The following is a 12,168-nucleotide window of genomic DNA, read 5'->3' as shown; positions in this document are numbered from 1 at the left end:
GTTTTCCTGCACTGATAGTTTTACTCGTTAAAAAAAAGAATGCTAGCAACAATCGTGTTTATTATGAATTTATGTCTACAATGGTAATATTTTTGAACGAAATAAGCGATCCATTTTCGCCGCAAATTTTCCATACCAACCCACGCGACCTTGAGTCGTTGGATGATTCGCTTTACTTTGAAATTTGCAATGTTTGCTGCGTAACCGATGAATTTGCATACTGAATTTATAAAAATTTAAACCGATCGAAAACTGGTTTAAAACCGTTCGACGAAACGGAATTAAAACTTTGGGAATTACGTGTCAGGTAGTGTTTGCTTATGTTCACCAAACTTATTAATAGAAATGAGCCTGTGGGTACAAAGATACAGGTGCCACCGTATAAATAATTTTCCGCTATACATTTTCCAGATTTATTTCATCCAGGCGATTCTTCTTTATAAATTCTTGGGAACTATTGTTTTCAAAAGCGAGACATTTACATGCCTCCAGGTAATGAATTCAAGAAGCAAAATTTAATGGAAACCTCAAAAAGATAATCTCCACAAATGCAAGACCTCGAAAGCGAATATTAAAAAAAAATTGCTTTAATACACATCATCACGCCTATCTTCCCATCGCTCGCTGTCGCACGCGGCTATATCCCCCTCTCGATTCTCTCCCGCCGTTTTTTGTTATTTTTGGCAATCAACATTTTTTAGCATTCTAAAAGTGAACAATCGATCGAAGCCGAGCGGCGTCTCTCTCTTCGGCAAACAGAAGTGCCGGGACACCGAACCACTCGTATGGTCAGAGCGCGACGACCAATGCCAGAGGTTATAGTGTCCATCACGTTATAATCAGCCTGCAAACTGATAATAAACCGATCGCAGACGGTCTATAAACTAGTCCCTCCCTACCCTCCACTTCCGGCAGCGCCGATGGATAAATCTCGCAGAAAGGTGGGAAAAATGGTACAGCAATTGTAGGCTATTCGTGTCGAGCTCGCTCCTGTATAGATCGCTGCTGCTGTGTGAGTGTGCTGTAACGTGCGTGTGCGTGTGCGTGTCGCTGTGCTTGTGCGCGCCTCGACCGAAAGGAGCCGCAGGTGAAGTCCTCGCGGATGAGCTGCGTAATCAGTATCGCGTTGTGCGGTGACGAGCCAACGTCGTCTCGGTCGGCTTTACCCGCTGCAGTCATGCTGCTGATCCGCTGCTGCTGCTGCTGCCTCCTGCTCGTCTCGGCGAGTGCTGCCCTTGGAGATGAGGACTTTCGGGAGGATTCGGAGAACAACTTGATTCCTGTTATCGAAGAGCAGTACCTGACGCTGTTGCTGCTCAACTCCGACGATAAAAAAGTTCGTTGATTCGATTTTTATTACGCGTCGACGACGAGGTTTCGAGTTTGGTGCGTCGTTGCTGGACCATTGGGTTCTCCAATGCGGCTGAAAAGGTTCTGGTTTAGGTGTAAGTTACGGTTATAGAGTGTTGTGAGCGAGATCGAGCATTCAAGAAGTCTGGATTGTGCTTCCAATTTTTAAATTCGATGTTTTCGCGCACTTTGAAATGGATTCTGTCTGAATTTTTGTATAATGGTCAATTGTGTTTTGGTAAAAGAATCCCGCTCAAAATACGGATGTTTAGGCAGTTGTAACAGTGTAACTTCGAGAACTGGTGCAGCTCAACGCGAATCAAACTAATAAGCGCGAAATCACCGATGCGAAAAAATCAATTCGAATGATTGACGTAATCGCGCGGACTATTCGAAAACGAAAATTTATTCTCGTCAAATGTAATAATTTCAAGGGGGAAAAATAATAAACAGGTTAGAAAACAAGTAAAAATTTTCCGCTTATTTGCATTGAATGAAGCGACGATTCAGTCATGTAGCACACAGTTTAATTAATAAGAATTTAATGCAAAACGACTTCTACGAGACAATCCGCTGACACCTTGTCAAGCATACGTCTGTGGACTTGAACTATAAAATGTACATGGATAGACGATTCAAAAAATAAATCACGAGAGTTTTTGTGCATCGGAAACATCGCACTGCATCGCTGATGTGACGCGGGCAAAAAGTGTATCGCGCTTGCTGTTCTTCGGTCAACAGCATGTATTATTCATAGTCTTGTTTTCAAAGTTCAAGATCTCAACATAAGTATGATCGTATGCACTCTCGCTAAATCTTGTTATTTTTTTTCTCACGCGCGCATAGATCAATTTCAGAGTAGGCTTTATATACAGGCTGCAGAACTTACAATATTACTCGATGTAATGACGCCACAGAGTATCGTTGTACATCCAAATGACGTCGACGCAGGAATCTTAATGACCCATATACGCACATACAACCTTTGTAATTTCCTTTAAAATAATGATAAATTAAGCTCTAGGTAGATTTATGCTATCGGCCTGTCATGAACTTTGACCGTAAATCAATATCGCTTTTGTAATGTTAATACGATTTTTTCGCATCTACAATGAACAGTATATAGGAAGGTGTTTCGTAATATAAGATATTCATGGCGCGCCTTATCGATAGAAACATAAACTATGAATGAAGACATATAAACGTAAAATTAGTTTCAACTTTGTGTTAGTTAATTAACTTAATTAAATACAGGTAAATTAAAATAGCGAATTGCAAAGTTGAGTAACTTTTTCGTAAGTACGTTATAACGACGCATCATAAAGCACATATCAAATAACACACTTTAATTGATAGGAGAATCCTCGTGTACTTTAGCTGTTGATCATTGCATAAGTCGTATAATTTATTTCACCGATGTACTTCTGATTACTCCCGCATTGTGTTACACCACTACAGGTAACAATAATCAATCGCATGAGCTATATATAGTCGTATCTAAATAAATATAAATAATTCAAAACTTCGTAAATTCCGCACAGAACCCTTTCAGCCGCAAAACCGATGAGGCATGTTGTTGTGCACTACCAGTCCAGCAACAAAAAATACAGTTTACCGGGAACCGGAACCGGAATTCCACACCAACAGTGCGATAACCTCGCCGTTACGTGGCAAAAAAAGCTGTAGAGCTGAGAAGCAAACAAAACAGAGCCGCACGAGAGTAGCATTTGTCTTTTGATTTCGCAGGCGGCAACGAAGTCGTCATCGTCCTTCTCGGCGGAAAACCCGCCGTTCATACCGGTTTGCTGTCAGACCGGCTACTACTTCAAGCGCAACCTCTGCATCAAATCCGACAATGCGATGCTGGCGCCGGAATTTCCGCAGATCTACACCCCGGACCTGCAGCCTTCGAACAAGACTCCCGATGACTTTCCCAAAGTCTACCAATATCTCTGCGAAACCGACAGTTTCGGCATCTATCCGGGCGTCGATGACTTCTACTTGCTGGAAAACGGCACGATTTTCACGGAGAATCTCACCTCGCCGAATCTCATCACCCAGATCGACTACTGCATGACTGTGCACATGGACGCGGATAACAACAGCCTCACCGTCATCGCCGTCTGTCTACCGCCCGATTCTAGTATACCGATGCTCTACTCGATCTTCAATTTGATGTCGGCTATATTTCTCTTGGGAACGTTCTTCATTTACACTGTCATATCTGACCTAAAGAACATCCACGGGATCATCGTCAGGGCTTACGTCTCGGTGCTCACCGTCGCTTACTTTGCACTGGCTGTCGTGCAGCTCGGGGATCAGTATGTTCTCGAACGGTTACCGATCTGTCAGGCTTTAGGTAAATATTATACTTTTATTGCTTATGATGGTACTGTGAAGTTGCGTTTGGTTCGTATGTTTAAATTAACTTTATTTTGAAAATATAAGGGTATAGGTACTTTTTGAATAAACGAAAAGTTTTATAAAAATAGATGAATATATAGTACTCAAGTGATTTTTACGATTGCAATATCTTATTACACTATACAAAAAATATTCATATACGAAGTGCATATACATCTACCGTAGGTAGGTTAAAAAAATTCAATCACTCTTACAACTACATTGCTGGAAAATCACTGCATAATTTTCAAAGATTTTGAATTGAAAAATACATTTCATTCAAATGCGACAATGATCGAGCTTTTTTTACAAGTGCTGAGTTTTCATTAGTATGCACTGATCATTCTAGAAGGGAAAATATTATTATGAGAATGAAATTACTGAATATTTGCATCGTGCAAAATCTATTTTGAATCGAAAATAATTAAAAACGTATCTGATTAGAGCTGCAATTTATACTCGTCCTTTTCCCTTCGCTCAAACTATCCGAATTTCCGGCCACCCATAGATGGCGTACTATTTTCAATTACGCTTATCAAAATTTGCACGTCCGATGCATTTATATATAAGTGTTACCTAGCCGAATTGTCCTTTTTCGGGCCGCTCATGCTGTATTACTATTGGAATGTTTTGATTAGCCTCTCTTCAATCTTAAACTGCGTATTTATTTATTTATTATCTATTAATTAATTTATTCAAGACAGTTGCCAATACATAGGGATGCTACTAGAGAAATTACATTAATAGTAAATAAAATTCCTTCTTAAATGTTAATATTCGAACAAATTTGAATTGATCATTCTTTTACAAGAATCCTAGAAACACTTGTACGGCATACACAATTCATAGAGAGCGTATACATAAGAGGCTACTATGAAACACACTCATTAAAAAATGTTTAACGTTGATAATTTCGTCAGTATCGCTCATTCGTAGGCTTATAATTATTTTTCGCGATAAATAAAGAGCTCGGGAGTCAGTGGTTGCGCGATAAGAGAGACGAAGGAAGGAAAGCCTGGCAGATACGGAAAGGAGGAAGCTGCGCTATCAGCGGTCCCCGCGCCGCCAAGTTAGTCGCAACCATGCCGTCAATAAGTGCCCTCGGACTGCTGGTCTTGCTGTTTCTTAGCCTCACGAGCTACCCGCTTTACCTTTCCTTTCCGTCCACCGCTACCGATCAGCCCTGCCACGATCTGCTGTCCATCAGTCTGGAGAACGCGACCGAAGTGTTCGCCAACGGCTCTGTGTTGTTCGACGGGTTGACCTTCCCGAAGCCGACCCAGTACCGAGACGAGAAGGGTCGGCTCCGTGGCTGTCCTTGTCTAGTGAAGAAGTGCATCAGGTTTTGCTGTCAACCCGGAGAAATCCACGACAAGCTGCACAAGGATCGCCCGGTACTATGTCACAAGCCCAGTACCAACGAGACCGACGAGAATTTCGATCTACCACCTTTACCGGATGGTGTGCTGGATGCTTCGGTCGGCGGCTACGAGGACTTTTACACGATACACAGGCAGGGTTGCGTCGTGCCCAAACAAGCCACCATCTACCTGTCCGGTAAGATGGTGATGAAATCGGACTCGCCGAGCATCACAGCTCACGGCCACTTCAAGCTGGAGCACACGAGGGACGCAGTGGTGAAAACTTACATTCACGAGCCCGACAGTTACTGCGTGGCCTATTCGAGAAAGCACAACGCTTCCAAGATACGCTTGTGTAATAGTCCATCCGAAGCTAGAAAGGAGAAAATGGAAAACGCTATGCGCTGGTCGGAGACGGCGGGCAGTTGGCTCTCGGTGATTTTTCTTATCGCAACCTTCACGGTGTACTCGCTGTTTCCGGTGCTGAGGAATCTGCCCGGGAAGACTCTTATGGCCCATGTGGCTTCCATGGCGTTGGCTTATATTTTTCTACCCTTTATCAAGCACGCTGAGATTCAGAACAGTATACTCGACATCGACGGCTGCAAGACAATGGGTATGCGTATGATATTTAATTTTTGGATTAGATCATTAGATGATTGAGAGGCCACAATACTGTACTCGTAATAATACTAACAACGTTATAAAAGTCCCAATACTAACAACAAAATTTTATATAGTTTATGTTAAATTTACTGCCGCATAACAGGGATTGTTTCTTCATCTCTCGTTATTCTCCTCATTGCATTTTAATTTTCAGAAATTTTAACATGTATACATCATAAAAGGATGGTCCGTATAGGAATTCTGTTAAAACTTGCAAAATTTAGTTGAGTACGCAGATTGCATAATAAGATATAAGCATTGAAAATCATTCAACGCCGATAATTTCGGTAGTCCTTGAAAATGTCGTTCGTTTCTAAGTTTATGGTTATTTTTAGCGATAAACAAAGTGCTTAGAGCCACTGACGGCTGTGCGCCAGAAGAGAAGAAGGAAGCTGCGCGATCAGCGCTCCTCGCCAACTGCCAAGTCAGTCGCAGCTATGTCGTCAACAAATGACCGATCAGCCCTGTCACGACCTGGTCTCCGTAAGTCTGGAGAACGTGACCGAAGTGTTTGCCAACGGATCGGTACTGTTCAACCGGCTGACCTTCCCAAATGCGACCCAGTACCGGGACGAAAAGGACCAGCTCTGGGGTTGTCCTTGTCTGATAAAGAGGTGCATCCAGATGTGCTGCCAGCCAAGAGAATTTCACGACAAGCTGTGTTACAAGCTCAGTGCAAACGAGACCATCGATGATTTCGATTTATCTCCGTTACCGGAAGTTGTTACTGTGTGGCATATTCAAGAGTACAAAACGCCACCAAGATATTGTCATGTGCTAGTCCACCTGAAGATAAAGGGGAAAAGATGGAAAACGCTATGCGCTGGTCGGAGACGGCAGGATGTTTTCTGTCGGTGATTTTTCTCATCGCGACATTCACCGTATACTCGCTCTTTCCGATACTGAGAAACCTGCACGGGAAGATTCTGATGGCCAATGTAGCTTCCTTGACATCGTCCTACATGTTTTCGCCGTTCGTAAAGCACAAAGAAATTTCTGAGAGTCTATTCAACGTACGGCCGAACGGCTGCAAGGCCATGGGTATGGATGAACTAAGTTTTTCGGAGTATGCGAATAATTTTATTTTGTTACTGTTTTATAATGATTTTTAAAAGAATAGCACTCGCAACTTCGAGGATTACATGTCACTCGATTTATTTTCTCAGACCCATAAGCGTTCATAAAGAAACAAACCTCTTCAGGTAAATAAAAGCGCATCAAATAAGTAAGCCTATAACCGATCCATTTTCAAGGCTTACCGGTGCATAAAATCGTTTCTTTAAGCTGTTGTCTTCGAAAGCGAGACGCTTACGCGTACTCAAATATTTCAAACACCTATCATTATCTCCTAAACACCTAACAAAATCATCTATCCATCAAACGCTAAGCCTTGAAAACGCGCCGTTACACGGAACACCACATAAAGAATCGCTATACTCGTCGATAGTTGGTGTGACTATCTATACGCATCACACGTATAGCTCTTTACACTGGTCTTACCGATAGTATTTATAGTCATCAATATATTTTTCTTATAGTATTCCAAAACAGTTCGTTCAGAGCCGACCTTCGTCTCTCTTCGGCAAACAGAACTGCGCCGCAACACGCAAACCCCATCGAGACCTTTACGAACGATGTGTTATGGGCTACTCCATCGCGATATAATCAGTCTGCAAACTGATAATAAACCAAGCGCAGTAGCGGCCTGTATAAACTAGCTCCCCTCCCTCTACTTCCCTCGACGTCTTAGAAGAGTATAGATAGACCATACTAACTCGCGATGGTCAGGCTGAAAAACGGAGAAGCAACGACGGCTAAAAATAGCAAAAAAATAAGTACACCAGCGCCTAGAAAGAATTAAACATAGTCGCTATCCTTGGTGATCTCATCCTCTCGTACACACACACGCACACGAACCATCAACGATAACACAATCGCGTGGTGGCTTACGATAGCGCGGGGCACAGAATGTCTATTACTTACTCACACTCACACTCACGCAGACAGATGCTCGCTCGTCTATATACAACACGCTTATGTCGCTGCTGATGGATATATGGAAACAACTCTCGAGAAAGGGTGAGAGAGCCGGCAGAGGCTAAAGGAGAGCCGAGCTTGCCGGAGCGTGGCAGATCAGCGCGTGTCTTCGTCGTCGTCAGAGCACCGCCGCGCTGCTCCGAAAACAAGCGCGTAAACAACAGCTCCGATGCTCTACACGCTGATTATCGCCGACGAACCTTCTCCCACCACGAGCAGTCGTGCCTCGCGTCTCCTGGATACAGCGTGGGTGTTGCGACCGATCTTTTGCGTGGGAGTCGCCTACGACCTGTCACAAGAAGACCAGAGCACACCGCAGTACAGTCGCGAGCTACGGGATTGAATAGACTGCTGGAGACACTTTGTGCTTTTGATACCAGACCGCGGTTGTGCAGCCCGAGCGATAAGTCTATGCGCATAGTGATTCGCGGCGTAGGTCAGCGGCCGAGTGATGCGATGGCTGTAATTCGAGCGCCGATCGACCTTGCGTAACTCGCGCGGCACGTGTGGATATCGGAAAGACCCGACAGTTGAGTGTCTGTGCTTGGATCAAGATCGAGGAACGAGGAAGCATGCCGTCGATTGCAAGAGCCCTGCTGGTCCTCGTGCTCTTCGGCCTGGTCGCCGCCGAGCAGCCCTGCCACGAACTGGTCTCTGTCAGTCTGGAGAACGCGACCGAGGTGTTCGCTAACGGATCGGTACTGTTCGACGGGTTGACCTTCCCGAGCTCGGCTCAGTACCGGGACGAGTACGGCCAGCTCCGAGGCTGTCCCTGTCTGGTGAAGAGATGCATCAGGTTTTGCTGTCAGCCTGGAGAGTTCTACGACAGGCTGATTAGCGATCAGCCGGGATTCTGTTACAAGACTCGTCCGAACGAGACCATCGACGACTTCGATCTGCCCCCCTTACTGGAGGATAAACTCGATCCCACGGTCAACGGCTACGAGGACTTCTACCGGATTCACAGATACGGTTGCTTACTTCCCGTAATGTACATCTTCCGTCTGTCCGAACCGCTGAGAATCACGGCGGACGGCCTCATGGTAGTGGAAAGAATCATTGGCGGAAGGGAGCGGCATTACATCTACGAGCAAGACAGGTACTGCATAGCCTACTCGAGAGTCTTGAACTCCACCAAGATACTGGGATGCCGCAGTGCCAAAGAAGCTGAGAAACAGAACAAAGAAAACGTTGAAAACTGGTCGTACACGTCGGCCAACTGGCTCTCGGTGATTTTTCTGGTAGTCACCTTCGTGGTGTACGCACTCTTCAAGGAGCTGAGGAACCTACCCGGGATGACGCTCATGTCCTACGTAGCCTGTCTCACGGTGGCTTACACGATTCTGCCGTTCATTAGGCAGACACAGATCCAGAAGAATTTATTGTACAACGGCAACGTTTGCAAAACTATAGGTAGGCACATACTGATTTGATTATTAGCCTAATGAAAGATGCTATTGCTTATAGTTTAATGCTTATTCTTAAGTCATTCAAGCTTATAGAAACTGTCAACAAGGCGTGAGAAGTGAGCAGCTCTCGATGTGGTATTAGGATATCGTAATATCGCATTGCGGATGTCCTATTCTTACCAAAACACATCGAATAAAATAGGCTATCGCTTGAAACTACGTCATAGTATTCGTCTGTTTCAAATTACGCCTCATTTCCTACTCTTCTATTCTAATCGGCAATGAGAAACTTTATACGACTTTTTATAGAAATGTTTCGACGATTTTCAGTTTATACCGAACTACATAATTAATCTTAAGTACACGTTGATGAAGGCGGAGACAATTTCGCTCACAAATCTTTGACGATCCTTGTAACTGAAGCTAATGCTCTCTTTGAGCGAACATAGGATGATTAGTCCGCATAGTCGTCTCCTAAACTTAGCTGGCCGACCCAAGGTTATTCAATCAATTGCCACGTGTATTAGAATGAAGTTTAGTTTTTTTTAGAAAAGATTGGTATACCAGCGTTTTATTTTAAAGCTAAAAAAAAACACACACAGTTACAAAATTGGTATTTTATTTTTAGAAGAATTTTTAATGTAAATATACATATAATGTATCTTCAGACAATAATTAAAAATATAATTCTGAATAGAACAAAACTTCAGAATTCAGTACTCACTCAATAATAGTGCAGTAACATGTTTAGTGTTACAATAGTCATATTGTGGGCGTTCATAAATGAACTAATTCTCATGTTTCGATCTCTAACATACACCAATGGCACGCGAAGCACATATATTTTCTGCCAAGCTTTTTAATTGAAAACATAATATACGAACGTGCATTGCATTTCGCCTAATAGAAAAAAAACAGACGCTTAATTAGTATTGTCGTTAGATACAATTTACGGCGCGATAAATTAATTCGTTGCTCATGCAGTGTGTGGCGCAGCACATTTGGTTTCGACGTATTTCTGAGAATAATCATTCCGTCTGTTATTGATGCGCCCCTATTGCTTTTACTCTCTTTTTTATATCTATTACGAATTGTATATTAGAATATAATGTCAAGGAATTAGAATGCGTTTCAAAAAGAGGAATTTCAACGCTTTTAATTAAGACAGGGAAATTCAGGAATTTTCTAGAATAAACATTTTTTTTATGCAAACGCAGGATAAAAATTTAATTTATTTAAAAAATAGGTCATTTGTCTAAAAGCTACAAAAGAATTCTTATGGGTCCCAAGGCTCTGCAAAATTGTTCATTCATATATAGTGCCTGGGTGTATGTAGAATGCGAAGTGCGCAGGATGAGAGCGTAATGGAATTCTCATTGTCATTCAATAGGCGGATAACACGCACATTGATCCTCTGGTGTGATCATTGCGTTGCCGTCCACGATCCTAAACAAATGTAAATACCAATAGTGCTTTTCTATTCGGGCCTTTACCTCACTAGTTTTCGGCTAGCGTCCAAGAGCTATTTTGACTTCTACTTTATAATTATAATTTTTGTTACTCTTATTGCAAACCGCAGAATTTCTTGTGAATCGTATGTTTACTTTCGTTCCATGAAAATGTAATGTTTGTGTGTTATTAAAAAAAAGCCGGGACCTACTTATGCCGATGCTTTATAAATAAGCGTTGCATTTTCAATAGCACTTTATAGTGTTAATGATATGCTTTAAAAGGTAAGTTTTGAAACGATACTCTTGTAACAATGCGCGAATCAATACTTCCGACATTACGACTTGTATACCTTAATCCGACTAAACGTCTAAAGCCTAGATAACAAATGACGTTTTAAGCTGTATTAATGAGCTTTCTCAAAAAAAAAAATGATTTCCTTTCATCTCACTCATAGACGTAAACGCTCTCCTCCTTTCAAAGAGAGTTATGTCGATAATGAGTTTGGCAGTATTTGCAAGTAAAAAATATTTACTCTCATATTTCTTGAGAAGCCAGAATGAATCACAGTCTGCAGTAGCTCGAGACAGTTAAATATATTTCTGAGGTTAATCTAGTTCTTTTTGTACTTTTCAAATTTCAATGCTAAAAATAACGTTTGTTTGGAAAAATGTGATATAAATTGGTGACAAGAATTTTAAATTAGTCCTCCAGAAATCAACGAGACGCTCTATCAATTAAAGCTGAAAAATGTTATATTCGCGCAACAAGCTATTTTAATAAAATTGAAGAACACGTTTGCTTCTGTTAATTATTGAATGAGCCCGATAGCGTTTGATCATTTGAAGTGTACTAGTCGTAAAGATCATGCAGATTGATACAGCCATTAAAAATCTTTCAGTGAACAATCTTCATGCCGAACCTGATATCTTAACTTCTCTGCAGACTACACGCAAGTGCATTCTTCTTTTTCTAAACTTGAAATAAGTCGATAAAACTTCTGCTAATGTTATAACCGAGTCGGAATTTGAATATCAAAGAGTACCGCTCATCTGTTAATTTCGTTTTGCAAGAGCTTCTACAATGCACAAACTATACACGTCTAATAATCAGGATCATTTTATAACATACTTTGTTGTTCAGAAGATTAAAACGTCGCATATAGCTATCCGAAGAGGAAGCTTTTTGCGCGTGTTCCACGTGATTTAGCTCAGGAGCCCATTTCTTATCCTTATTAATGGCCAAAAATGTCAGCAGTATGTATACTGAAAATAGACGTAAAACATGCTAATGAATACGTCTCATTCCAGCGAATTCCTTCTAGAAAAATACGCTCACAACCTTCGCATCAAAGGCAATCATTCAACAGTTCACAGCATATCCGCAAAATTATTACACAACTCCAAAATAAACTAACTTTTAACTTCATAAGGGCGTCACCCGGAATAAGCTTCTCCGCGCACAGGCAGCTCGTTATATAATATATAGCCTTA

At 42.0% G+C, this 12,168-nt stretch overlaps 1 protein-coding gene across 1 annotated transcript in view; it reads left to right on the top strand.

The window, feature by feature from the left end:
* The first annotated feature begins 731 nt into the window (after nucleotides 1-731).
* Nucleotides 732-12,168, top strand: part of LOC100678914 (G-protein coupled receptor Mth2) — a 39,765-nt gene continuing 28,328 nt past the window's right edge. Inside the window, exons 1-3 of the mRNA XM_031923317.2 lie at nucleotides 732-1,336; nucleotides 3,097-3,709; nucleotides 4,720-5,730. Of these exons, the coding sequence (XP_031779177.1) occupies nucleotides 1,103-1,336; nucleotides 3,097-3,709; nucleotides 4,720-5,730 (1,858 nt within the window). The 5' untranslated portion in view covers nucleotides 732-1,102. The remainder of the gene's footprint in view (nucleotides 1,337-3,096; nucleotides 3,710-4,719; nucleotides 5,731-12,168) is intronic.

This window comes from Nasonia vitripennis, chromosome 2, assembly GCF_009193385.2.
Source record: "Nasonia vitripennis strain AsymCx chromosome 2, Nvit_psr_1.1, whole genome shotgun sequence".
Classification (NCBI taxonomy): domain Eukaryota; kingdom Metazoa; phylum Arthropoda; class Insecta; order Hymenoptera; family Pteromalidae; genus Nasonia; species Nasonia vitripennis.
This window is presented reverse-complemented; position numbering and strand designations above follow the sequence as displayed.